The 26,292-nt window shown below is 40.8% G+C and overlaps 3 protein-coding genes across 3 annotated transcripts; 1 reads left to right on the top strand and 2 right to left on the bottom strand.

The window, feature by feature from the left end:
- The first annotated feature begins 1,505 nt into the window (after nt 1-1,505).
- ndufa6 (NADH:ubiquinone oxidoreductase subunit A6) lies at nt 1,506-5,262 on the top strand. Its single transcript, XM_034712219.1, has 3 exons — nt 1,506-1,683; nt 4,836-4,951; nt 5,034-5,262. Exons 1-3 carry the CDS (start codon nt 1,545-1,547, stop codon nt 5,163-5,165), a joined length of 387 nt encoding a protein of 128 aa, XP_034568110.1. The 5' UTR covers nt 1,506-1,544; the 3' UTR covers nt 5,166-5,262.
- Nucleotides 5,263-5,370: 108 nt separating this feature from the next.
- On the bottom strand, nt 5,371-9,196 carry LOC117832900 (essential MCU regulator, mitochondrial-like). The gene is made up of 3 exons (XM_034712220.1): nt 9,005-9,196; nt 8,636-8,804; nt 5,371-5,595 (listed from the first exon to the last, which is right to left on the bottom strand). The coding sequence occupies exons 1-2, from the start codon at nt 9,137-9,139 to the stop codon at nt 8,667-8,669; spliced, it is 273 nt and encodes a 90-aa protein (XP_034568111.1). The 5' UTR covers nt 9,140-9,196; the 3' UTR covers nt 5,371-5,595; nt 8,636-8,666.
- Nucleotides 9,197-13,149: 3,953 nt separating this feature from the next.
- Nucleotides 13,150-25,187, bottom strand: fam234b (family with sequence similarity 234 member B). Its single transcript, XM_034712303.1, has 13 exons — nt 25,064-25,187; nt 20,573-21,121; nt 19,978-20,091; nt 17,612-17,779; nt 17,218-17,333; nt 16,966-17,116; nt 16,750-16,888; nt 15,836-16,030; nt 15,616-15,694; nt 15,301-15,468; nt 14,206-14,326; nt 13,865-14,091; nt 13,150-13,778 (listed from the first exon to the last, which is right to left on the bottom strand). Exons 1-13 carry the CDS (start codon nt 25,098-25,100, stop codon nt 13,776-13,778), a joined length of 2,067 nt encoding a protein of 688 aa, XP_034568194.1. The 5' UTR covers nt 25,101-25,187; the 3' UTR covers nt 13,150-13,775.
- Nucleotides 25,188-26,292: the final 1,105 nt, after the last annotated feature.

Raw genomic sequence — 26,292 nt, 5'->3', positions numbered from 1 at the left:
TTAAGTATGTTACATATATCAAGGCTTAATGCCAATACAACAAGTTATAGGGCCATATTAAATATAATTAATATGGTGTTACTAAAGTCCCAATATAAAGAGATTCGTGTCTTTATGCTACAAGTTAAAAGTCCTAATCTTACAGGTTTTAAGTCCTTATGTTTCAAGCTAAAAGTCTTAATATAATTATAATTATGATTATTTTAATCGTTATTATTTAAACCACTGTTTTAACATTTATTTATTTATCTTATTAATAAAAAATATTATTTATTTATCTATTTATTTCTTGTATTCATCTGATCTTGTTAGCTCTACCTTATTTTTAACTTTTCTTTCCACTCTTACTTATTTTATTAATTCTACTGTGTTGAATTTATTTTATTTTTAAGTATTTTCTTATAATCATGCCTTTTATATTTTGCCATTGCTGTTGTTTTCTGTCTCTGTTATTCTGTGAAGCACTTTGGGCTGCATGTTTTTATGTATGAAAGGTGCTTTATAAATAAAGTTGAGTTGAGTTGAATATTATGGGGATTAAATAGTTTTATTTTATTTTATGTATCTTCTACTAAAAAAACGTTTTATTGTCTTTGAACGCTTTTATTTACTTATCTATTTTTATTTATTTACTTATAAAGCCCCTCTAAAACAATGATTTATCGGTCTACAGTCTTCAATCAATCAATCAAGCTTTATTTATATAGCACCTTTCATACAAATAAAATGCAACCCAAAGTGCTTTACAGCGATTGAAAACAAGAAAGAAGCAGAAATGAAACAATGCTAAGACATTTTAGTGGAAGATAATAATAATGATAATAATAAAACTAATAAAAATACAAATTAAAAATAAGAACAACATAAAAATAAAATAAAATAGAGACCAATGCACACCAAAATAAAATATGTGTAATTAAAATAAGTTAAAGCATCAAAATTAAGAAATAAAATAGTTAAAATAAATAGATTTAAAAGGTAAGGATAAGAGTTGAAAAATAAAACTAAGGCTGAAAAATATCAATAAAACTGAGTAGATAAATAAAATTAAATAAATGAATGAATAAATACATAAAAATAGAATAAGATAACAGTTAAAATTACTAAAATAATAAAGCAACATTTAAATCAATATTCTAGTAAAAGGTAGGTAATAAAATTGTTAAACCCTACATAAAAGCCAGACTGAATAAATACGTTTTTAGTTTACGTTTAAAAGTCTCAATATCTCCATCTTACCACTTTATTTTTTTTTAATCTGCTTTAATTATTTTAAATATTCTGCATTATATTTTGTTTTTGCACTGTTAGAATTCCTTCACTCCTCTCTGTCCGTCAAAGGTTTATTTTTTATTCATTTTTATTTAAATGTGCAACACAAATAAAGTTATTATTATTACTATCATTATTATTATTATTATTATTATTATTATTATTATTATTATACACCTGAAGTTAGCCCTCCTGTCCACCAGGCGGCAGCACCGCGTCATCACCTTTAAACTCTCCACACCAAACACCGGAAGCGGCTAACGGCAGCAGTCATGGCGTCGACAGCAGCGACCCGAGCCGCAGCTGGAGCTGCTAAAGTGGTCAAACCGATCTTCAGCCGGGACCTGGACGAGGCTAAGCGGAGGGTCCGGGAGCTGTACCGGGCCTGGTACCGAGAGGTCCCGAACACAGGTCTGTGGTTCTGTTTGGACTGATAGAGAGCGTAGAAGAAGAAAAGACAGCGTCAAGGTCGTGTGTAGCAGCCTGACAAAGATGAACTTTACCATAACACAGAAAACAAGGACAACTTTACACCTTTTATCATGTTTTATATTCAAGTCAGGTTTGTCATTCAAAATTAAAGTCTCAGAGTATTCCTCTAAGTTAAATACAGAGGTGTTTGTGCATTTCTACTTTGTGTTATTGTTTCAGAATAACAGCAAAATGAATGTCTGCTACTAAAGCTACACTCTGCAATTTTTCCAGCTTCAAGCTTCTCTAGAAATAACTACATAATGAGTGTTTACCTCTCCTTTAGTGACTCAGGTGAAGGCTTTAGTGATGTGTTCTTAAACAGCATGCAAAGCACACATACAGACAACACTCAGCATTGAATCAGACACAGGCACAAGTCACTTTTTGCAAGCTAAGTCAAGTCTCTGAGGGGAGAAGGACAGCAGAGGGGATGTTATGTGGTTTCAAATGAAGTGTGAATGGTCAGTAAGTACTTGAGCAGCCTGCACAGGTGTGGTCTACCTGTGGGAAACCTACCTGTGTGATGTGCTCACCGTGGTGTCGCCTGTGGAGTGAAGCCGCTGGTTTCTGGATGCAGAAGGCCAGGCTGCATGCAAGGGAACGACATTTAGCTCATAATGTTAGTGAGCCAAAGATGCAGAATAAAAAGATGGTGCTTGACTCCTGAATCTGGAGTCGGAGTCAAGTTTCTGTGTCTGCCCATAAAGTCTTAAAACAGAAACTTGCTGAGAGTCCCTGCTCTCTGTGAACTAGATCACAGATGAACCAGTACAGTGCTCATCCTTGTAAAGCAGGTCCAAATTAAATCAGAAGCCTGATCCCTTTTACCTGCAGGACAACTGTGCACATTTTGACTCAACTCAACTTTATTTATAAAGCACTTTAAAAACGACCACAGCCAGAACAGAGTGCTGTACATGAATAGACAAACAACGCAGGCATAAACAATAAAAACAAACCATGAAACACTGAAACAGGAGCAGAGTCTCATGCAGGGTTAAAAGCCAAGTTTTTAAAATGGACAGTGAGGAGTCTAATGTGAAGGGGAAGCTCATTCCATAATTAAGGAGCAGCAGAAAAAGCTCTCTCTCCTCTGAGCTTCCCTTTTTACCCTCAGTACCTCCAGGAGCAGCAGATCAGCTGATCTGAGGCACCGAGCAGGAGCGTAGGGGTGAAGGAGCTCAGAGAGGTAAGGCACATGAAAGCCTGTCTTAATCAGAAGCCTGTACACATTAGTGTTTACCTGTCTGTGCAATGAAGGGCCTTCATTGTAGCTTAGTCACTTAATGCAACACAGAGAAAACAGCCGAACATGAACGCCGTCAGGGCGTCACGTTTGCTCTGCAACGTTCAGGAGCAGCAGCAGGATCACACCTCCCTCTGGTCTAAGAGAGACAGATCTGTGAACAGCTGTACGTCTCTGATCATGCCACATGTAGATAAGTCTTTGAGCTAAGCAGGATCGGGCAAGACACTGACCCTCAGAGCGCTCCTGGTGACTTGGTAGTGTGTGAATACTGCTGATCTCCTATTGTAGCATCCTCTGCCATCAGTGCATGGACGTGGTGTGAAGGGGTGAATGTGACGAGTTGTATAAAAGCACTTATCCATCCAAAGTCCTCCATAAAATGCAATCCATTCAGAACTCTGCTGCACCACTCCACACCTGCTCCTGCTCCTGTGACCACATCAGCCCCAGTCATCCAACATCTTCATTGGCTCCCTGTCCCCTACCTACTGCATACAGTTTAAAACCCTCCTCCTCACCTACAAAGCCCTCCACCACCAGGCCCCTTCCTACCTCACTGACCTCCTCCACCACCAGGCCCCTTCCTGCCTCACTGACCTCCTTCACAACCAGGCCCCTTCCTACCTTGCTGACCTCCTCCACCACCAGGCCCTTTCCTACCTCACTGACCTCCACCACCACCAGGCCCCTTCCTACCTCACTGACCTCCTCCACCACCAGACCCCTTCCTACCTCACTGACTTCTTCCACCACCAGGCCCCTTCCTACCTCACTGACCTCCTCCACCACCAGGCCCCTTCCTACCTCACTGACCTCCTCCACAACCAGGCCCCTTCCTACCTCACTGATCTCCTCCATCACCAGGCCCCTTCCTACCTCACCGACCTCCTCCACCACCAGGCCCCTTCCTACCTCACTGACCTCCACCACCACCAGGCCCCCTCTTACCTCGCTGACCTCCTCCATCACCAGGCCCCCTCCTACCTCGCTGACCTCCTCCACCACCAGGCCCCCTCCTACCTCGCTGACCTCCTCCACCACCAGGCCCCTTCCTACCTCACTGACCTCCTCCACCACCAGGCCCCTTCCTACCTCGCTGATCTCCTCCATCACCAGGCCCCTTCCTACCTCACCGACCTCCTCCACCACCAGGCCCCTTCCTACCTCACTGACCTCCTCCACCATCACACTCCTCCCCGTAAACTGCACTCCTCACATGCCCACCTCCTGTCTCCCCCTCACAGAACCAAGCACCAAACCCGGGGGGACAGAACCTTCTCTGTAGCCACCCCCACCCTCTGGAACTCACTCCCCTCCCGTATCCCAAAAGCTGCTCTGACCCTTCAGCTTTCAAATCTCTTTTAAAAACTCACCTTTTTAATTTAGCTTTTCATTTGTGATTGTATTTTTGTTTTGTTTGATCTGTGTTCCTTGTTTGTAGCTTGTATTGAATTTAACAGTTGTACAGTGTCTTTGAGTTCCTGAAAAGCTCTATATAAATAAAAAGTATTCTTATTATTATCAAATAGAGGCCTGTCCCAAATAAAGGCAGGGTGTGTTTATCGATCAAAGCCATTAAAAGTAAACTTCATGGAAGTCTGGCCCCAGTTTTGTCCTTTCAGAATAGATGCATTGAAGACTCCTGTGAGGAGTTTTCAGCTGCTTATGAAAGACAGTTAGATTAGTGATGACGCCTCTACATGGCGTGCAAAAGCAAACAAACCATCAGGAAGGAGACTGAGTGTTTTAAACATTAGTAGGTGTCTGAAACGTCCTCACAGGAGCTCCATGAAGAGGACTGGTTGGACTCAGACTGACTCTTGTTTCTCTCTCTCCACAGTGGCTTTGTTTCAGCTGGACATCACAGCCCGTCAGGGACGAGACAAAGTGAGGGAGATGTTCGACAAAAACAAACACGTCACCGATCCTCGTGTGATCGACATGTTGGTCATCAAGGTAAAGGCGTCTCCTCCTGAATCACGCCCTCTTCTGCTCCTCGGCAGTGTTTTAATACCTCGTCTTTATTTTCTGACTTCAGGGGAAGATGGAGCTCCAGGAGACGATCCACGTCTGGAAGCAGAAGACTCACGTGATGCGATATTTCCACGAGACCGAAGAACCTCGTCCCGTCGACTTCCTGTCCAAATTCTACCGAGGCCACGACCCATGAACTGTGTAGCCCTCTGCTGACCTCTGACCCCCCTCTTTGCTTGTCTCTAGTGTGACAGATGTTCCCCTCTACTGTAAATACACACTTAATACACACATCCCTGTGCTTGTGTCTTGTGTTTACAATCAAACGAGCTCTGTGGAGGTGATTTATGAACCTGCTAAACCAAAGAGAGGTTAACTCGTCTCACAGATACCGGCACCAACATGTTATAACTCGTTTATTACTCCCTTTTATTTATAGGACTCAAATAGTGCATGCACATACAGTACGATGTGTTCAGCCCTGTCAGAGAGGTAACAGCATGAAACCCTGAACCCAGTGTGGACAGAAGGCGAGGTGAACACAGCAGAGGGGACAGCAGGAAGGCATTTGTGTGCTCGCAGGCTCACACACACTCGTCCCGGGGCGAGTGACCGAGAACGAAGACCTGAGGGGGAAACAGAGGTTCAGTTGAAAAAGCTCATATTTCAGAAACTGACACTTTAACTTATTTTATTCTAACACACAGAAAACTTCAACATGCAACAAAAACATGAAATGTGTTCAGGAAAATCAAGAGAAGACATCGAGAGTGGTTTGATATTTTATAAACATCAGTGTGAGGAGAAAAGGAACCCTGAACAACATCCAATATCTCCAAATTAAAGGGCTGATACGTAAAGTTTTACTCACTCTGGTTGAGACCAGAATGTGAGCCATGTACAGAGCAGCATCTGTCATTTTAATACATGTTGAGCATTTAAATTATAACATAGAAGCCCTCAATGGACGTGCTTCCACACATTTATTAGGGCCCGAGCACCGCTGGTGGCGAAGGCCCTATTGTAACCCTAAGGGTTTCATATTATAGGAGATTGCAGTTTTGGACCCCTGAACGTGAATGAAAGCACGGATATTTTTGCACACTCATCTGGTCTGTTGGAAATTTTACTGATTTATGGGTCTCGCAAAAAAATGCTTAGTAGCGCCCCCTACAGGTAAAAAATAACACCCTACGCATCAAGTTTTTTGAGCTACATGCATGAAAAATCTTACACATATTCATGGCATCAGGACGCACAAAAAAGTCAGTGGCACCCATATTCAAAACTCAACAGGAAGAGCGCCACCTAGCTTTGAACATGAAAAAGTGGGCCAAAATGGGTCCGTGCAAGGGTGCATACTTTTGCTAATTTCTCCTAGAGCTTTTCTCCGATTCAGTCCAAACTCGGCACATTCTATAGTAAACGCATTGACGATTAATACGAAGTAAAGGCATTCCGTTCAGACGAAAGATGTGGGCGTGGCAGACTTTGGGGCGGGGCATAAAAAAAAAACGTCGGAAAAATGGATTTTTGTGACTTTAAAATGCACGTAATTTCACCTCATCCAACACACTCGTCAGTGCTAGGAAAAATTGCGACATTTTATGGGTTTCGCAAAATAAGTCGAAAAAATTTGCTCACTAGCGCCCCCTACAGTTTTCAAAAACCCCTCCCCATAGGGGTTATTTTGAGCTACATGCTTGAAAAATTTTACACATATTCATGGCATCAGGACGCACAAAAAAGCCTCTTGCACCCTGACCCAAACTCAACAGGAAGAGCGCCACCTAGCTTTGAACATGAAAAATGGCGTCAAAATAAGGGTGCATACAAACGCTATTGGCCTCGAGAGCTTTTCTCCGATTCACTCCAAACCAAGGGCAACCTATAGTAGACACCTTGACGAGAAAAAATTATCAGAACAAATTTTGATTAGACAAAAACTGTGGGCGTGGCATGCGTTGAGGCGGGGCATCAAACGCACATACAGCTTTGAATGTGAAAAACGGGGCCAAAATAAGGGTGCATACTTTTGAGAGCTCCTCCTAGAGTTTTTCTCCGATTCAGTCCAAACAAGGAACATTCTATAGCAGACATATTGACGATTAAATTATTGTTAAAGGAATTCTGTTCTGACCAAAATTGTGGGCGTGGCACACTGTCAAGTTTGGAGGTTTTCTTGGCAATTTGCCAGAAACTTGGAACATTTGCACCACCTAAGGGAGCATATGCTCTCAGATCTAGCTTTTGCATCGTGTGGTGGCAAATATCAGGTGGCGGTTTACGTGTGGCGGCGGCTCGCTTGCGGCTTTAATTTACTTTGTTTTCTTATGATAACAATTAACGTAAAACCTAGAATATAGGTCTCACTGAAATATTACATGGAGTCTTTTTTGGGACCACAATGTGCACCAATGCGACCACAAGCGGTTGCTTGTTTTCTTGAATTGAGGAGAACTCCACAAAGTTTATTTATAATATTTATTTACTTAATAATACCATCTTTTTCTCTCAAATCATGACTCTGATCTCATCAGGGAGAAAAGATGACGCAGCATGCGTACTTCTTTGAGCGCTATACTGTTACACAATAAAATACCTCTCTGCATTTGTAAAGGTATATTAATCGCACCTGGCTCACATGTTTTTATTATGACATTAAAAGGTAAGAAAAAGTGTGATTTATCTAAATAAACTGAATTTATGAGAATTAAAGTCAACATGAGAAATGAAATAAATATGAGAAAATAAAATGGAATTGTTAGAATAAGTCATAATGAATGTTAATGAGATAGCAGAAGTCTAAATTATGTGAAAACACATTTGATTTATGAGACTTAAAAAGTCTAAATGAAAAGATGAAAATACTTAATTATGAGGTAATTGTAAATGATGTTAAAGGTGTTAAACACCAGATTTTTTTTTTAGATAAAAAGACTAAATGAAGAGAGAAAATGTCTTAATTATGAGATTTGAAAGTTTAAATTATGAGATTGAAAAGTCAGAATTATGGGATAAAAGGTCTGATTCATGAGATGAGTATTAATGACATTACAAGTCTTGACTATGAGATTAAAAAGTCTAAATTATGTGAAAAAAGCATTTTAATTATGAAATGAAAAGTCAGAATTGTGAAATAAAAGGTCTCATTCATGAGATAAGTATTGATAAGGTTAAATGTATAAATTGTGGCTTAATTATGGGATTAAATAATTAGATTGCAAATTTACAAGTATGAGACAGTAAATCAATTATGAGATTAAAAGAGGTAAAATGAGTTTAAATATATATATATGAGAGATTTAGTCATTGTGAGATTTAAAGTGAATCTATGAGATTAAATTGTGATTAAAATATTTTTGTATGAAATAATATAATCTTGTCTTTCTCCCATAATTTAGACTTTTAGCTGATATTTATGACATTTTATCCCATTCATTTTGCCTTTTATCTCGTTATATATTTTTTTGGCATGAATGGGCTTCCGTAGCTTTAAACTTCTGCATATTGATAACTTCTCTATCAGTATGTATTCTCCCCTGGTTCACAGCTGCTGCTCTGTCAGTGTGTCCCCACTTCACCTCAACATGCTCATCATGCATCCACAGGAGCCCCTCTGTGTATGTGCGCATGCGCACTCCGCCAGGCTCAGGTGTTAGATACCTGACATGCAGGAGGTCTACTCTGCAGCCCCTCAGTCATCATCATCATCATCCTCAGGGACGAAGATGTCGTGCTCCTCCAGCAGCGCCGCGAAGCTCTTGCTGATCTGAGTCCCCACATACAGGAAAGGCACGACTACCAGGCCGATCCGGATCAGGCCGAAGGAGACCTGCTCCCCGGAGTCCCGCAGACCGGCACAGAGACAACTGAGTTAGTTCATGTGAGGTCAGGCTTGCTGGTCTCATGTGACACAGAGAGACTGTCAGAGAGTCTAAACAGGGACAGCAGCATGTCAGTCCACTATCAGTCCTCTCTCCTGTCTCTGTGATCAACACACAGACCCCTCAGACCCATCAGACCAGAACGCACCTTCTTTGGTTTGGGCAGAATCCCCCCAGATGAGGTGGTCACGACAGTCCGGCCTGGAGTCCCCGTCCTCCCCGGTCCTCTGTGGGGGGTCCGGAGGGCTGCCAGCCGGGCCAAGCGACCGAGGGCCGACGCCATGTTGACAGCGTGTGATGCGGCAGCGGCGCGGAAAGCTGCAATGCTTTCTCTATGAGGAGGAGCTGCAACAGCGCCGCCTAGTGCTGCCGCTTCACTATAACATGTTAATTTAATGTTTGTACAGCCTGAACTTTTTAAATAAATCACTGAGGAGGTTTGTTTGACTCAATCAAGACTTTCTTTACCGGGACTGAGATTTTATTTTAACATTTTTAATCCTCATTTTTTAAAATCTCATATTTAAGACTAACTTTCTCCTGATACTGACTTTAACACGTGTTTCAGACCTTAGATCTCATTATGAAGAACTTTAACTTTACATTTAGATTTTTTAAAAACCACAACATTATGTTTCCACAGATCCTCTGATGATCACTACGGTCATTTAACATGTCGCACAAGCAGCTGCAGTAATGACACCCTTTGTCATTAAACGTCAGTAAATTAAATTATAAGTATTTTCTTTTTTCAGTATGAGTGCTGTTTATAACGCATCTTTACAAGAGTTAAACTGGTGCTGGTGTTTTCTGTGTAACATAAGCGCCCTCTGCTGGTCAGGGTTGAGGGTGCGCCCCAGTTTGTGTTGATATGTAATTAGCTCCACTAAAATTCATTAAATTGAGTCAATTTCTCTCTGTAAAAATGTTAATTATCCATATATTATGTTTGAGAGAACCTCTAAACAACTTATGTAATGATTCAGATTCCATGTATGGTAATTTTAGCTCACAGCGTTATGTTGTACTAGCTTGATCCTCGCTACATCAATCATCATACATCGTCATCCCAGTTACTGCTTTTTGTATTAAAACATTTTCTTTCATATAATATTACAAATCCAGCTGAGGGACCTGATATACGTCTGTTTTTATCAGGATATTTAATTTTAGTTCATTTATTTAAAGGGACAGTGCATAACCCCTTCATCACTTACTTTAAAGGTGACATATCATGCAAAATTGACTTTTTAATGGTTCTTTACCTGAAATCTGTGTCCCTGTCTACAAACCCCTCGAGAATTAAAAGACTCCATTCTGCCCCTGTTCTGATTTCTCCACCTTTCTGTAAATGTGTGCTGAAACCAGCCGTTTCAGATTTCAGTGTTTTTGTTACGTAACAACAATATCCGGTCTGTCACGGAGTCAGAGCTCGGAGCTTGTTCAACCCATAGACTGTATAAAATACAACTCAACCCCTCCTCTGTTTTTCATTCCCTGCACACATGTGTGCTAACAAGGAGCTTAGGAGGGAGGCATGCTAATTGTAGGCTGTCTTAATAAACACAAAGGTCGGTTTGACTCCCCACGTCTGCAGATTTGAAGATCTAGTGGATGATTTTTATTTGTCATGGATAAGTGCTAGCGCTAGTTAGCATAGCCACATAGCTACATGTTTGTAGCTGTGTACCAAGACACACGTCTACATACTGATAAATAAAACAACAAGAAACACTAAATCTGTGACCAATGGTTCAGAAAGGTCCTGCTGCAGGCGCCTCTCTGTCAGGATCAGATTCAGAGGGTTGAAGTAACGTGATCTCTGAGCAGCCGTGTATATTCAGCCAACATGTAAACATTAGATCAACGTGCTGGAGAGCCGAGGCACATCCACTTCCTGAGGGGGCGTGGTCAGAGAGAAAACAGCCTGTTCTGATGAGGAATGAAGAAGAGGAGGACTTTTCAGGCAGACCAAAATCTGATTTCAAAGTGTTTTTTTGAGCATAAACTTTAAAGACATGTTTTGGGGACCTCTTAGACCAATATATGTTGATGAAAAAAGCGTGATATGTCCCCTTTAACTCTCCCTGTCCCATTAAAGTTACTAACCATAGACCTTTCTGGAGTCCCTGAGCTCCCTTGTCTCGTAAGGTGGGGTCAGACTGAGTCTGATCCTGTCTTGGTGTTGGGTCTAGACCTGCTCTGTTTGAGATAACGTTTGTTGTGATTTGGTGCTATACAAATAAAGATTGATTGATTGATTGATATTAATAAACATTTCAGCATGCAGCCATGTAAATATTGTGTTGTGTTGGAGCCTGAAGTGACACGACCGCTTCCCAAACCACATATCTTGTGCACAAAAATAATTATGATGTGTGCACAAGATGAAAATGATCGCCTTTGCTGGACTTCAGTGACTCTGTATGATTCTCTTTTAACTTTAACTTTTAGCTGACATATTTTAACTTCACTGTTATAATTATGCCACATTTTTCTGACTTTATAATTACATTAGTAAGCCTTCTGACATTCTTACATGTTTTTAATCTCATATTTTAACACATTAAAGACTATCGTCGTGTACAGTAGGCTTCCCCTGCAGACGGGCTCCAGATGCGGTCTCTTGACCACCCTGGGCAGGATTTGGCACTCTCCTCAGATCTTTGGGGGCTAGCCTTCAGGCATCAGTTACCTTTAGCCGCTGCTAAACTATACATGCACTCAATGATTTTTTCTCATGTATCTTATTGTGTCACAAGCTGGTCTCAAGCTGGAGCAACCACTCTAAAACCATTATACACCCTTTACATACAATCACTGAAAACTCTAGATAAAAAACAAGGAACTACCACCACTGTAACATCATTACCAAATACAACTTAATGACCTTTGACAGCTTTCTTTGTTATGCAGATATGTGTCTGATGTATAAACTAATTCATGATCAGGCCCCACCATCACTTAAACACTGTGTGTTACTCTGCAGGAACAATCTTAGGGAGACCAGAGCATCAGCAAGAGGAGACCACTCAGCTAAACTTAGGAAGACTGCATTTGGACAGTCTAATGGAACTCAATCCTGACTCACATTAGAGACTGTACAAGCCTCAGTGTTTTTAAAAGTACACTGAAATTAAAGCTCAAGGAAAAAGAATCATGTGATCATCTGAATGCATCAAACTAGAGACAATGAAATGTGATTTTAAATGTGTTTCTATTAGTGATGGACTGTGTTGAGCAGCCTGTGTATCGTTTTAAATGCTTGCATGTTTTTTATTATTTGTATTGTATATTCATTTACATCTTCCTGCCCAGGGACCACAGATGAAAATTAGCTTATAGCTAACTCTGGCTTGAGAGTTTTTGTTCTGCATGCCCCCTGATTCTGCAGGACTTTGACTAGGATGCAGGTTGCATGCAATCCTTTGAGGGGAGTCTCATCCATCAGGTCCTGAGACCTGGCTGTCAGCTAGCTAGTCCTTCCAGGGCGCTGTTAGCTCAACAACTAAGAACAACGATCTGTGCATTCACTTCAGTCTGCAGAGACGCTCCCTGCACTCTCTCCCTGCATCACAGTGTTTTTGCACCTTGATGTTTGGAGTGGGCTGCACGGTGGTTCGCACTGGTTCAAATCCCCGGCCGGGCGGATGCCTTTCTGTGTGGAGTTTGCATGTTCTCCCCGTGCATGCGTGGGTTCTCTCCGGGTACTCCGGCTTCCTCCCACAATCCAAAAACATGCTCAGGTTGATTGATCACTCTAAATTGCCCGTAGGTGTGAGTGTGTGCATGAATGGTTGTCTGTCTCTCTGTGTTAGCCCTGTGATAGGTTGGCGACCTGTCCAGGGTGTACCCTGCCTTCCTCCCGAAGCCAGCTGGGATAGGCTCCAGCCCCCGTGACCCCTAACGGGATAAGCGCTCAAGATAATGGATGGATGGATGTTTGAAGTCTGATGAAGCTGAGCGAGGCTAAGTGTTTATCTGCACAGAGCAGGAAGCTGAGATCTGATCACATGTGGTGACAGGAGACACATGCAGAGACGCGTGATGATGCAAAGTGTGGGCGCTCATTCAGAGCCGTCATCATGAAGCGGCGTCACGCAGCACTCGTGTTAAATGTACCTGTAGATGTTGATGAAGGAGGAGTTGGTCTGTTTCACTCCTTCCCAGCCTCATTAAAGACATCATTTCTCATATTTGAAGACTCATTTTAATCTATGTTTGTATTATCTGGAAGGATTTGGCTTCAATAAAAATCAAGGACATGAAAATGAAATAAACACACGATGCAGCTCGTTTTTTAAGTTTCATATTTTCTCTTGTTTTGCAGTTTACATCTCAAAGCCATACCCTTTAGCAGCCACATAGAAAACTGTGGTTGACGACATATATACATAAAAAATCGGACAACATAAACCAGCAATGCAAATCAATAAATACTGTACAGCATCAAATATTTACAGAGTCTCTACGGCTACGATGACGAGGAGCAGAAAACAGCGTGTGTGGTTTAATGTGACCGAGGGGACGAGATGAATACTGAGCTCTGCCTTAAGAGGAGTTATAGAAGTGATGGATGATGTTAACGTATGTACACGCTCTGTCTTCAGTCTCATTGTGCTTCACTGTCAGCGGGAACCTTCAGAGTAAAGTAGCTCAAGTTCAAATAATCAAACATTCGGTCAGACTTCTCAAAAAGCAAGTTCAATAATTTAAATAACAAAAAGTAAAACGGGATGAAACCTTCTGTTCACAGAAATCAACCTTTCCCCTGAAGATCAGAATCAAATCTTACAAACAGGAAGTTCACAGGATGAGTCTTCAGAGTCTCATTAGTGCAGAGAGATCGCCCACTTCAGTCCACATCCAGCTCTCGTGGGTCCTTCCAGTCGTAGCGTGGAGGCAGCGGCGGCGGCTCATCACTAAACAAAGCAGCACAGAGATCATCGTTAAATCCAGTCTAGATCAGCCTCTCATGACCTGATGTGACCTCCTGCGTCTGTCTCACCTGCTGCTTGAAAGTCAGACGTCTGAAGAACTTGTTGATCTCGTAGACGCTCGGTTTGACGGCCTCCCCCGGCTTGGTGCTCTCCCCTAATCTGACGATCTTCCCTTTAGCGATGGCGGCTCTGAGGCCCATGCTCTTGATGATCTGAGCGCCGGGCTCGGAGACGGGGGACGGCCTCGAGGAGACGGAGATGTAGAAGGCGTCTTTCTGACGCTCGTGGTAACTCACTGTCAGATTATAAACCACTGTTTTAAAATCGGACTTCCTAAATGCTTGAAAGAGTAAAAAAAAACAACTTTGAATTAAAAAAAGTTTCTAAATCTACACGTGTAGACCGTTACCTGCAGAGGTGACGGCCGTGTCTGTGGTGCTGGTGAGCTCCAGGAGGATTGTGGGATACGCAGGGTGCAGCAGGAAGAGTTTCCTGATGAGCGGCTGAGCTGCAGCCACACCCGGCGCCACCTGCAGGCGAGTGCACAGACATTAGCAGAGTTTATCTTTAAAGGTGACATATCATGCATAATGGACTTTTTAATGGTTCTCTCCCTGAAATCTGTGTCCCTGTCTACAAACCCCCTGAAAAGTAAAAGACTCCATTCTGCCCCTGTTCTGATTTCTCCACCTGTCTGTAAATGTGTGCTGAAACCAGCCGTTTCAGTTTTCAGTGTTTTTCATACGTCACAACGCCATCCGGTCTGTAACAGGAAGTCAGAGCTCGGAGCTTGTTCAGCCCATAGACTGTATAAAATACAACTCAACCCCTCCTCCGTTTTTCATTCCCTGCACACATATGTGCTAACAAGGAGCTTAGGAGGGAGGCATGCTAGTTGTAGGCTGTCTTAATAAACACAAAGGTCGCTTTGACTCCCCACGTCTGCAGATTTGAAGATCTAGTGGATGATTTTTATTTAACATGGAAAAGTGCTAGCGCTAGTTAGCATAGCCACATAGCTACATGTTTGTCGCTGTGTACCAAGACACACGTCGACATACTGACAAATAAAACAACAAGAAACACTGAATCTGTGACCAATGGTTCAGAAAGGTCCTGCTGCAGGCGCCTCTCTGTCAGGATCTGATTCTGGATCAGATTCAGAGGGTTGAAGTAACGCGGGTCTGTGAGCAGCCGTGTATATTCAGCCAACATGTAAACATTAGATCAACGTGCTGGACAGCCGAGGCCACACCCACTTCCTGAGGGGGCGTGGTCAGAGGGAAAACAGACTGTTCTGAGCAGGGCTGAAGAAGAGGGTTTCTCAGTCAGGCCAAAATCTGATTTCAAAGTGTTTTTATGAGCATAAACTTTAAAGACATGTTTTGGGGACCTCTTAGACCAATATATATTGATGAAAAAAGTGTGATATGTCACCTTTAAACTAAACTGTGTTGGCTTCATGCATCGACAGTGACCTTGATTCTCTACACGTCAAACTCACCGTTGTCTTCGTCCCATTCCTCTGCACTCTGATTGGGTCGCTGGCCCAGAAGATGAAAGCTGATTGGCCGGTTGAGGTCGAGATCGCCGAGGATTCCAACTTCAGACCGGGACACACAAACTCAGCCGACCAGAGGTGCTGCCCGTTCGCTCCATCCACGATCTCCGCCTGAGAGATGAAGAAGAGGGATGAACAAATCAACTCAGGGGTCTCTTAAAGAGACAGTACAGCCTCCACTTCTGAATCCTTTATATTGTTCTGTGCATATGTGAGCTCTTAATGACTGAAGAAGTGATAGAAAGACAGGTTGTTTACCTTCATGGTGCCATTCGCTGCGTGTTGAATGAACAGATCGAGCACTCGGTCATCGTTGAAGTGTCCTGGCACCGGTTGGCTGAAACAGAGGAAGAAATATTTAATCAAAGTTTCCCTTCTTTTTGTCTTATAGAGTGGTTGTTGTTGGAGTTCATGTCACATGACCTCAGGTAACCTTTGTGTTTTTGCAACACACAGATCATGGATCAGGTTTATTTACCAGTGCAGCTCGGCGGAGCTGTAGGTCCACTCTTTGCGTATGTCCTTCTGTCGGAGCACGGACAGCTTGGTGGAGCCGTAGACCAGCACCCAGTCGCTCTTACTGGAGTTCAGGTTGGTGACGGCGTCCAGGCTGTTCTGGTTGTTGCCCAAACCGGCCACCAGAGGGAGCAAGAACTCTGCACTCTCAGCTCCTCTGGAAAGATGAAAAAGGAGAGATTACGGACTCTCTCAGACATGAGACCTCGAATGTTCTCCAAAAGAGAGACACTAAGCTACAAACAGAAACTGCAGGAGCTACTCAGGGAACATTTGTGTTCCTGAGGGTATTCCTGAGACCGTCTGTATAGCTAGGACCCTGATACATCTTATATCTCAGGTTCACAAGCATGTCGTCCCAGAACCTGTATGCTTCACCTGCAGACGGGTTCAAGCTGCCAGAGCCACCCTGAGCAGGTCTTAGCTGCTGAGTCTGTCTCCCTAGAGACTGTCCTCAGATCTTTGGAGGCTAGGCTGACCTTCTGAGGAAAATAGTGCCCTGATTCTGCAGGGAAACCACAGCAGCCGACTTCAACTAGGATGCAGATTGCATGCAATCCTTTGAGAGGAGCCTCATCCATCAGGTCCTGATACTTGGCTGTCTTAAGTTGGTGATAGACGGTTAGCCGGTCACTCTCAGGGTGCTTAGAGGAGCGTTTAGAGGAACACAAGCAGCTATCTCCTCTCCCTGCATTACAGATTTTTAAAGGTTTAAAGCCTGATGAAGCTCAGTGTTTATGTTCACAACAGAGCAGGAAGGTAAGATCTGATCACACGTGGTCACAGGAGACACATTCAGAGACGTGTGATGATGCAAAGTGTGGACACTCGTTCTCATCTTGAGGTTGGGTCACACAGCACTCGTGTTAAATGTACCTGTAGATGTTGATGAAGGAGGAGTTGGTCTTTTTCAGTCCTTCCCAGCCCGGATCCTTCCGTCTCAGAGCCTGAGTCAGCGGCATCTTACTGGTGGCTTTAATGTAGACATCACGCACGGAGATCGCCTCCACGTTACCTGATGAGAAGAGACACATTTTAGTTCACAGCACCGGTCTGACTGCAGAGTCTCATGTCTCTGTCTGATCCTCTCACCCAGGCCAAACAGGATGTAGTACGCTCCTTGTGGCGTCTCGTGCAGCAGGGGACCGATCAGGCGTCCTTGTCCGGTGAGGTTGAAGGGGACGGGGTTTCCCAGCTTTGCTCCGGTCAGCCCAGAGATCAGAGTCAGGGAGAGATCTGAAGCCTAAAGCAGGAGACACCAGATTTATGATCCTGTGGTTCTTAAAGTTACTGAGCTCGTCTACGAACCAGAGGACTGAGGGGAGCTAGCTGTCGTAGCTTTACCTCGTCTGCAGGCAGGGTGGCTATCAGCAGGTCTGGGACCGAGTCGCCCTGCAGGTCTGGAAGTAACACCGCCTGGGATACGATGTTCTTCAGCGAGACCGACCACAAGTTGTTCCCTGAGGAAGGTGAAAGGAAACTCTTTAATGTCTTTATTTAGAGGACAGGACGGCTGAGAGAGAGCGGGAGGATCTGTCAAAGGGACGCCCACCTTTAGGACTGCAGCCTCTGAAATATGGACTGCATGATTTATCTGCAGAGCTGGACTGCACCCCTAAAGGACCCCCCTTTGACCCAGTATAAAAACCCTTGTAGGCTTGACTTCAACATGACACCAGAGTTCAACCTGTAGAGTGCAAACAGGAGGCTGAGAGCTCAAACGTCTGTTGCTCCTCACCTGTGGTGCCGTTGACCGCCATGATGACAGATTTCCCGATGATGAGGACCACGGGTGTCGGCTGGCCGCTGAACTGAAGTCCACACTGGATGTACTTCACAGTCTCGTGCATGACTCTCCTCCACAGCACCAGACCGCTGACTGCAGAGAGCGCCACGGTGCTGAAAACTGAGACCAGAGGAGCACAGTTCACGAATCAGAGCCTGAGCGATGTTTATATGGAGGGTGATGTTATCAGGCCTGCAGATTTATCCTCTGTTCTCTCAAGTGGCCACCAGAGGGCGCTCCAGTTCCCTGGATTACAACAAGGGTTCCCAAACTTTTCAGCCTGCGACCCCCAAAATATAGATGCCAAAGACTCTCGACCCCCCACTGTCCTTCAAAGTGATTTAATGTGTCTTCATTTAGCTGGTCTGCAGAAAATGACCCTCCCTCTATGAGCATGTGTCTGTGTTTCCTGTGTGTTATGAATGAACCTGCTGCTACTGATGCTTTAGATCATTAACTGTTCACTAACTCTAAACTTAGGAGTCATGTGGAAACAAAGAAAGGCAGAAAACTCATTACATGTTCTATTTTCAAGGTTCTATTTCAACTTTAGTGATTATTTTTGTGGATATTATGAACTATAATGAGTTAAAATGAACTATTTTTAGATTACTTTTAAAAAAAAAACACTCTGGAAGACATCTCACGACCCCCCTATATGGGAACCCCTGCTTCAAACTAGGCTGGTTAAAGTTTGCTCCTGCAGTCTGCCTCTAGTGGACACTTAAGGAACTGCACTGTCTTCATTTCTTTCCCCATTGTAGCTGCAGCCTGGTTTAAATGACTGTTTTGGTCTTTGCAGCTTCTTTCTTTATTTCTAGACACTGAACAAAGACTGAATGTTTGAAACACATTAATTTAGATCAGGGGTGTCAAACTCATTTCAGTTCAGGGGCCACAAATAGCACGAGTTGATCTCAAGTGGGCCGGACCATAATAACCCCATAAAAAAACGACAACTCCAAATTTGTCCCTTTGTTTTATCACAAAAAAGTACAAGTACATTCATTAAATTTTCACATTTAATGAACTATCTTTTCACAAAATATAGTACTTTTTTTTTTAACCATGATGAGTCTCCTAGTCGGGCCAAATATGATATTCTTTAGGGACTGAAAACTGCTGCGAAAAACACAGAGCACACAGGTTTCCCAGTCACCTGACACAGTAGTGCTAGTGTTAGTAGTGAAGGAGCGCACCTATGACGCACCCACATGTATGGAGAGCACATGCACTGTATGAGGCTCCTTTTGAAAATAGTGGATCCACCGCTTCTACATATACATAAACTTTAGTGTTGATTGGATCTTGAAGTGCTCTAAAAAGTCAATGAAATTCAACCGGATTATGCAAACTGCAAATATTCTTTTTCCACCTGGAGCGCCGTTCAGGTGCACTCCGTCAGCCGTTTGATAAGATGCGCCCCCTAGAGGACACATTTTAAATAGCAGTTACTTTTATTGAACAACTGCAGTAAATGTCTTCTCTGCAATTTTTCACTTTGCAAAGTCATCCCGCGGGCCGGATTGGAACCTCTGGCGGGCCGGTTTTGGCCCACGGGCCGTATGTTTGACACCCCTGCCATAGACTGTATAAAATACAACTCAACCCCTCCTCTGTTTTTCATTCCCTGCACACACGTGTGCTAACAAGGAGCTTAGGAGGGAGGCATGCTAGTTGTAGGCTGTCTTAATAAACACAAAGGTCGCTTTGACTCCCCACGTCTGCAGATTTGAAGATCTAGTGGATGATTTTTATTTATCATGGATAAGTGCTAGTTAGCATATCTACATAGCTACATGTCGTAGCTGTAGCTGTGTACCAAGACACACGTCGACATACTGACAAATAAAACAACAAGAAACACTAAATCTGTGACCAATGGTTCAGAAAGGTCCGGCTGCAGGCGCCTCTCCATCAGGATCAGATTCTGGATCAGATTCAGAGGGTTGAAGTAACGCGGGTCTGTGAGCAGCCGTGTATATTCAGCCAACATGTAAACATTAGATCAACGTGCTGGACAGCCGAGGCCACACCCACTTCCTGAGGGGGCGTGGTCAGAGGGCAAACAGCCTGTTCTGATGACTGCTGAAGAAGAGGGTTTTTCAGGCAGACCAAAATCTGATTTCAAAGAGTTTTTTTGAGCATAAACTTTAAAGACATGTTTTGGGGACCTCTTAAAGTCAACCTTTAAAGTCATCTGTTGCAAATGAAATGCACACGTGATGAATCTAAAATACAGAACCTCCATGTTGGTACCTCAGAGTCCTGCCTCAGTCTGGAACAGGAATGAATCAGGATCAAGTGATGTGACATACTTTTGTTTCCCTGAGAGGGATGAGTGTCGTTGGTCCATTCAGTAACGCCCAGAAACACGTCCTCCACTGAATCCCCGTCAACGTCCCACAGAGCCAGCGGAGGAGGGTTCACACCTGAGAGAGGAGGGGGGGGGGGGGGGACAAAACAAAGAGAAATGAAGTCAGAGCAACGTGAAATCCTGAAGCTTCAAATCCTCCAGCTGCTCCACACGGATCAGACTGACGCTGAAGGAAACACTGAGAAACTCAGGAAACCTGAACAATCAGACGTCCTGATGCAAAGATTAGAGACTAGAGTCTGTGATTGATGCCCTCCTGCTGAAACAGGTCCTGTGGTTTTCAGGCTGATGCTCACAATCCTGCATAATTACAGCCGGCTAATTAATGGGTGAGCCCGCCTCGTCTCGCCACAGAGGCTCCTCAGACGGTCTCAGTGAGGGGAACGCTGCATGGAGCGGAAATCTGCATCCTAGTCTGAGAACAATCAACTTGAAATATATCTGAATGAACTCTGTCCTCGTGTGCTTCCTGGTTTCTTCATGCGTGTGTCATCACTTCAAACTCATTCATCAAACTGTAACTGTGGAGTCGTTACCTCCTGCGACTCCCAGCGCTCTCTCCCACTGCAGCTTCTTCTCCAGCTCGCCCTTCCTGCAGGGGATCAGGAACGCACACAGCAGCACCAGCAGCATGGCGCAGACCAGAGGCACCAGGAAGAACGCGCTCCGGATCGCGTGCTTCATCCTCATCCTCTTCTCTTCTTCCTCTGCACTGTGAACCCCGAGCCCGGACCCCCCTCCGGACCCCCCTCTGTCGTCCCCGGCCCTGTCCCTCCCAGAGTCCCTGTGGCTCCAGTACTGCACGCCTTTCCCGTCCTCTCTGTCCTGCCTGGATTTGTTAGGGAGTCTCTCCCTCCACTCATCCTCCTCTTCGTCCTCCTCTTCGTCCTCCTGGGCCTCGTCTTTGGCGACCACGTGCCGTCCAGATCTGCCGCCGCGCATCTTAGAGGAGCCGGCGCCGAGGCAGCTGTCCCTGCCGAGGCCATTTCGGGGGTAGTTGAGGACGAGGTCGTCCTCTTCGCTCTCGTCCTCGCTGTCCGCTTGGGTGAGAGGGTCGTACTCCCCGAGCTCGGAGCCCTTCTTCCCTGCAGAGACACAGAGGATCGTTCAGGACACTTCAGTCACACTGAGACAGGGATTAGTGTTTCCTTATATTACTCTCTGATATGTTCATTTACACAAGAGCAGGAAACCTCAAGTACACACTGATATTAAGCAGACATGCATTTTACCCGAGTCCTCTCCTCAAACATGTTTTATACACGACAAACTTCATGAACTTCAAACAGTTGAAGCCGTATTTCTTCTACATTTTAATATATGTTTCAATATTTAAATATATCCAGGCTGTCAGTATTAATCCTGATTTGATTAAGGTCTAAAATTACTGCATTATTTTTATTAACTGTGTGCTATTTTGTCCCTTCTGGCGCACCGTAGTTCAGCTGCCGCAGTGTCTTCCTGCTTCCCACTGCTAAATAACGACACATTGCACTTTAACAACTGATCTATCTATTTATCTTATTTTACATTCACCTTATTATTATCATTATTATTTTATATATATTATATTATCTTATTTTACTTTTAATTTATTTAACTATTTCAGCATATTGTCGTATTATCATGTCCCATTTTGTACACTGCTAGGGGATCAATAAAGTCTATCCATCCATCTATCTATCTATTTTTACATTCACCTTATTATTATTATTATTAATTGAATTGAATTGAATTGAATTAATTTCCCTCCCTGAGATAAATAGAGTACTTCTAATTCTGATTTAATTCAATCTAATTTTATTTTATATTATCTTATTATCTAGATCACTAAAGTCTATCTATCTATTTATCTTATTTTACATTCACCTTATTATTATCATTATTATTATGAATCTAATTGAATTGAATTGAATTGAATTGAATTAATTTCCCTCCCTGGGATAAATAAAGTATTTCTGATTCTAATTTAATTCAATCTAATTTTATTTTATATTATCTTATTATCTAGATCACTAAAGTCTATCTATCTATTTATCTTATTTTACATTCACCTTATTATTATTATTATTATTAATATTAATTAAATTAAATTAATTTAATTTATTTTCCTCCCAAGGATAAATAAAATATTTCTGATTCTGATTCAATTCAATTTTATTTTATATTATCTTATTATACTTTTAATTTATTTAACTATTTAAGCATATTGTTGTATTCTCATGTCCCATTTTGTACACTGCTAGGAGATCACTGAAGTCTATCTATCTATCTATCTTATTTTACATTCACCTTATTATTATCATTATTATTATGAATCTAATTGAATTGAATTGAATTGAATTAATTTCCCTCCCTGGGATAAATAAAGTATTTCTGATTCTAATTTAATTCAATCTAATTTTATTTTATCTTATTGTACTTTTAATTTATTTAACTATTTAAGCATATTTTTGTATTCTCATGTCCCATGTTGTACACTGCTAGGAGATCACTAAAGTCTATCCATCCATCCATCCATCCATCCATCCATCCATCCATCCATCTATCTATCTATCCATCTATCAATCTATCAATCTATCAATCTATCTTATTTTACATTCACCTTATTATTATTATTATTATTATTAATATTAATTGAATTGAATTGAATTGAACTGAACTGAATTAATTTCCCTCCCTGGGATAAATAAAGTACTTCTAATTCTGATTTAATTCAATCTAATTTTATTTTATATTATCTTATTGTACTTTTAATTTATTGAACTATTTAAGCATATTGTCATATTCTCATGTCCCATGTTGTACACTGCTAGGAGATCACTAAAGTCTATCCATCCATCCATCCATCCATCCATCCATCCATCCATCCATCCATCCATCCATCCATCCATCTATCTATCTATCTATCTATCTATCTATCTATCTATCTATCTATCTATCTTATTTTACATTCACCTAATTATTATTATTATTATTATTATTATTATTATTAATATTAATTAAATTAAATTAATTTAATTTATTTTCCTCCCAAGGATAAATAAAATATTTCTGATTCTGATTCAATTCAATTTTATTTTACATTATCTTATTATACTTTTAATTTATTTAACTATTTAAGCATATTGTCATATTCTCATGTCCCATGTTGTACACTGCTAGGAGATCACTAAAGTCTATCCATCCATCCATCCATCCATCCATCCATCCATCCATCCATCCATCCATCCATCCATCCATCTATCTATCTATCTATCTATCTATCTATCTATCTATCTATCTATCTATCTTATTTTACATTCACCTAATTATTATTATTATTATTATTATTATTATTATTATTAATATTAATTAAATTAAATTAATTTAATTTATTTTCCTCCCAAGGATAAATAAAATATTTCTGATTCTGATTCAATTCAATTTTATTTTACATTATCTTATTATACTTTTAATTTATTTAACTATTTAAGCATATTGTTGTATTCTCTTGTCCCATTTTGTACACTGCTAGGAGATCACTAAAGTCTATCTATCTATCTATCTATCTTATTTTACATTCACCTTATTATTATTATTATTATGAATCTAATTGAATTGAATTGAATTGAATTAATTTCCCTCCCTGGGATAAATAAAGTATTTCTGATTCTAATTTAATTCAATCTAATTTTATTTTATCTTATTGTACTTTTAATTTATTTAACTATTTAAGCATATTGTCATATTCTCATGTCCCATTTTGTACATTGCTAGGGGATCAATAAAGTCTATCCATCAATCCATCTATCTATTTTTACATTCACCTTATTATTATCATTATTATTAATATTAATTGAATTGAATTGAATTAATTTCCCTCCCTGAGATAAATAGAGTACTTCTAATTCTGATTTAATTCAATCTAATTTTATTTTATTTTATCTTATTATACTTTTAATTTATTTAACTATTTAAGCATATTGTTGTATTCTCATGTCCCATTTTGTACACTGCTAGGAGATCACTAAAGTCTATCTATCTATCTATCTTATTTTACATTCACCTTATTATTATCATTATTATTATGAATCTAATTGAATTGAATTGAATTGAATTGAATTAATTTCCCTCCCTGGGATAAATAAAGTATTTCTGATTCTGATTTAATTCAATCTAATTTTATTTTATCTTATTGTACTTTTAATTTATTGAACTATTTAAGCATATTGTTGTATTCTCATGTCCTGTGTTGTACACTGCTAGGGGATCAATAAAGTCTATCTATCTATCTATTTAATTTACATTTTGCACAGCTCTCCAGCCTCTTAAAGAACCAGTCATACATTCTGACATCTTATTTTATTATATTTTATGTATTATAAATCCATGACAGCAGTATAACTGATGTTTAAAAGCTTCTTTCTATCATTTTGCATCTTTAATTATAGTTTATAACTACAAACACTAAAATAAATCCCTCATAGATCCAAACCTCTTTAGAAATAAAGCAGATTTGAATCCTTATTCTGAATGATGGAGATCAGATTGTTAATAATTACAGTGTTCCTCAGTGATAGAATAATACATGCATGGTAACACAGTGTTGTGTGTTGATCCTGCAGTGTTTGCACGTACAGCTGATTTCTTGTGTTATTCCTGATGTTTGTGTTTTCTTGTTTACCTGCAGCTCAGTCTGCGTTAGCTAGCAGCTAGCTCCCTGTGACACACTTCACCATCTCTCTCTCTAACACACACACACACACACACACGCACACACTGAACACACACTGAACACACACTGAACACACACTGTTTAATCTGAGTGTGTTCTTTAGATGATATTCTCTGTAATCTGACAGGATGAGGAGCAGGAGCTGACAGTTTGTTAGAATCAGAGCTTTAAATGGATCCACAGGAATCCACGCAGAAACACAGGATCCTGTCAGAAAGCTTCTTTTACTGAAACATTAATCCGGTAAATGTTGAATCTGAGGTGTTCCTCCGGTTACCGGGGAGGATGAGACAGAAGGAGAGCATCTTACCGGGCAGTTTGAGGGCACGGGACAGAGCTGCAGCCATTTCTCCTCGGACGGATCCACGAACAGCGACGAGAGGCTGCGGGATGATGAGCAGCTCCAGGGCTCCGGGCAGGCAGGTTAGAGAGCCTCGCTGCCCCGGTGCATCATGGGACTTTGAGTCTTTAACTATGATGACATTTTTTTCCCCCATGAGGTGAGATTATTTTGCACAAATACCTCAATATTAATCTATATGTAATCTCAGGCTTCTGAGGAGGAAAATATACATTAAGCATCTTTTTGTTTTAATACAGCAGAAATCTTTAATCTCACTACACGGCAGCTACTTCATTATCCGTCATTATCTATGATTTTCATACTGTGTGTGTTCAGAAATACTTGATGCAGTTTTATTTGTGCAATAACATACCTTACAATCGATGCATAAGATAGAAGTGTAGAAGTGTACATAGTGCAATTATCTGTTATATTTACTATATTTTATTTTATCTTATCTTAATTATATTCACCTTTTAATTATAACTATTGTTTAAATTTAATTAAATCTAATTTAATTTAATTTAATTTTCACCAAATTTACCTCCCCGGGATAAATAAAGTATTTATGTTGCTGATTTAATTTAATTTGATTTAATTTAATTTAATTTAATTTAATTTAATTTAATTTAATTTAATTTAATTTAATTTAATTTTCACCAAATTTACCTCCCCGGGATAAATAAAGTATTTATGTTGCTGATTTAATTTAATTTAATTTAAAAAAATTTAATTTAAAATTTTTTTTTTACCAATTTTCCCTGCCCGGGATAAATACAGTAGTTCTGATTCTGATTCAATTTAATTTAATTTAATTTAATTTAATTTAATTTAACTTAACTTTTCACCAAATTTCCCTCCCCGGGTTAAATAAAGTATTTCTGATTCTGATTTAATTTAATTTAATTTAATTTAATTTGATTTAATTTAATTTAATTTAATTTAATTTAATTTAATTTGATTTAATTTAATTTAATTTAATTTAATTTTTAAAAATGTATGAAACACAAAAACAATTAATTTACAGTAATGCAACAACATTTAACAGGACAGATAAATATTTCATCAATAATTAACATTTTGAGAAACAAAATAATTTCTGAATTGGAAAAATGTCTTAGTGAAACACTCATATTTCACAAATGCAATATTTAATATGTGCAAAAAATATTTCAAAAATACATTTTTTGCATAGA

This window comes from Notolabrus celidotus, chromosome 20 (assembly GCF_009762535.1).
Source record: "Notolabrus celidotus isolate fNotCel1 chromosome 20, fNotCel1.pri, whole genome shotgun sequence".
Taxonomy (NCBI): domain Eukaryota; kingdom Metazoa; phylum Chordata; class Actinopteri; order Labriformes; family Labridae; genus Notolabrus; species Notolabrus celidotus.
This window is presented reverse-complemented; position numbering and strand designations above follow the sequence as displayed.

What these genes read in the sequence shown, in the direction of transcription:
- ndufa6 (XM_034712219.1), top strand. Translation starts at nt 1,545, where the DNA reads ATGGCGTCGACAGCAGCGACCCGAGCCGCAGCTGGAGCTGCTAAAGTG. An exon ending in CCGAGAGGTCCCGAACACAG is followed by an intron (nt 1,684 to 4,835) that starts GTCTGTGGTTCT and finishes CTCTCTCCACAG; the next exon opens with TGGCTTTGTTTCAGCTGGAC. An exon ending in TCGACATGTTGGTCATCAAG is followed by an intron (nt 4,952 to 5,033) that starts GTAAAGGCGTCT and finishes TTCTGACTTCAG; the next exon opens with GGGAAGATGGAGCTCCAGGA.
- LOC117832900 (XM_034712220.1), bottom strand. Translation starts at nt 9,139, where the DNA reads ATGGCGTCGGCCCTCGGTCGCTTGGCCCGGCTGGCAGCCCTCCGGACC. An exon ending in TTCTGCCCAAACCAAAGAAG is followed by an intron (nt 8,805 to 9,004) that starts GTGCGTTCTGGT and finishes TCCGGGGAGCAG; the next exon opens with GTCTCCTTCGGCCTGATCCG.
- fam234b (XM_034712303.1), bottom strand. Translation starts at nt 25,100, where the DNA reads ATGGCTGCAGCTCTGTCCCGTGCCCTCAAACTGCCCG. An exon ending in GGCGGTCAACGGCACCACAG is followed by an intron (nt 17,334 to 17,611) that starts GTGAGGAGCAAC and finishes CACCTTCCTCAG; the next exon opens with GGAACAACTTGTGGTCGGTC. An exon ending in CACGGCCGTCACCTCTGCAG is followed by an intron (nt 14,092 to 14,205) that starts GTAACGGTCTAC and finishes ATAATCTGACAG; the next exon opens with TGAGTTACCACGAGCGTCAG.